General features: G+C 58.8%; 1 protein-coding gene across 1 annotated transcript in view; it reads left to right on the top strand.

The window, feature by feature from the left end:
* Window positions 1–6: 6 nt before the first annotated feature.
* LOC119585702 (chloride channel protein 2-like) overlaps window positions 7–1161 on the top strand; it is a gene marked incomplete in the record, with an annotated part of 67264 nt that continues 66109 nt past the window's right edge. Inside the window, 1 exon segment of the mRNA XM_037934376.1 lies at window positions 7–795. Coding sequence (XP_037790304.1) covers window positions 520–795 — 276 coding nt within the window.

Below are 1161 nucleotides of genomic sequence, written 5' to 3' on the forward strand. Positions count from 1 at the left end.
CGGGCTCCCTCCGTCTCCGATCTGCTGGTGGACGATCCCCTTCGAGAGGCGGTGTTAGCCAACATCGAAAGCCTCCAGGACACGCTCGCGGAGACACCGCTCCTGAAGGAGTGCGAGGACGAGCCCTCCATCATCGGCTCGCACGGCCTGCCCTTGCTGGACCTGGCCCCGAGCACGCCCCTCTCGGTCAGCCCGGGCTCGCCTCCGCCGCACCTGGGCGCCCCCCTCCTCCCGACGCCCCCCACCAGCCCTGTCAACATCCATGTGTTCGACTCGGACGAGGAGTCCCCGTGCGCCGACCTCAACACGCCGCTCAAGTTCGACTGCAATGAAGCGACGTGGCGGCCGTCCGAGGAGGTGCCGGAGCCCCGCCTCAGCCCAACGCGGGTCATCCCGACCATCGACTACCTGCAGGTGCCGCCGCACCACAGGGCGAAGCTCAGGAAGAGGCGTCGCGTGTCTTTCAGCAAGGGGGCGGATGCGCCGGGAATTCCCTCACCGCCGGTGTGCCCGACGGGGATGCCGGCGCTGACCGAGGCCGTCGTCACTGAGCCTCCCCTGGAGGAGTCGTCCGAAGACGACCTGGTCGAGGAATCCGTCCAGGCCAACGGCGGCGTCCTGCAGGTGCCCGGCCCCGTGGCCGAGAGGTCCTCCAACCTCAGCGCCGCCAACTGCGTCATCAAAATCCCCAAGAAGCAGCGGAAGCCCTCCTTCTCCAACATCGACATTCCCTGCTACCACCGGCGGCCGTCGGGCCAGGCGCTCGACGTCAACTTCGACTACACTTTCACAGTGGTACGTTGTCTGCGTGCGGGGGGGGGGGGCATGGCGGAGATGGGGGGAAAGGAAAACAAAGTAGGGAGGGAAAAGGGTAAAAGCATTTAGAGTGAACACTGGGGAAGAGAAAATATGGTCCGATGAGTTTGCACAAACATATATTAAAGTTACTACATTGTGGTAAAGAAAAAAGAGAAGTGATTGACACGTTCCAATCGATATTTCTGCAGAGAGCGATTATCATTTGAATAAATATCGACAAGATATTAAGGTCATCGATTATTACTTCAGATGTTCAGAAGCTAATATCTGCATTTGTAAATACGGTTGACGAATGATGAATAAAGTATTACCGTTAAAACAGAAATGTTCAGCGGTATGGTA

Source organism: Penaeus monodon, chromosome 20 (genome assembly GCF_015228065.2).
Source record: "Penaeus monodon isolate SGIC_2016 chromosome 20, NSTDA_Pmon_1, whole genome shotgun sequence".
Lineage (NCBI taxonomy): Eukaryota > Metazoa > Arthropoda > Malacostraca > Decapoda > Penaeidae > Penaeus > Penaeus monodon.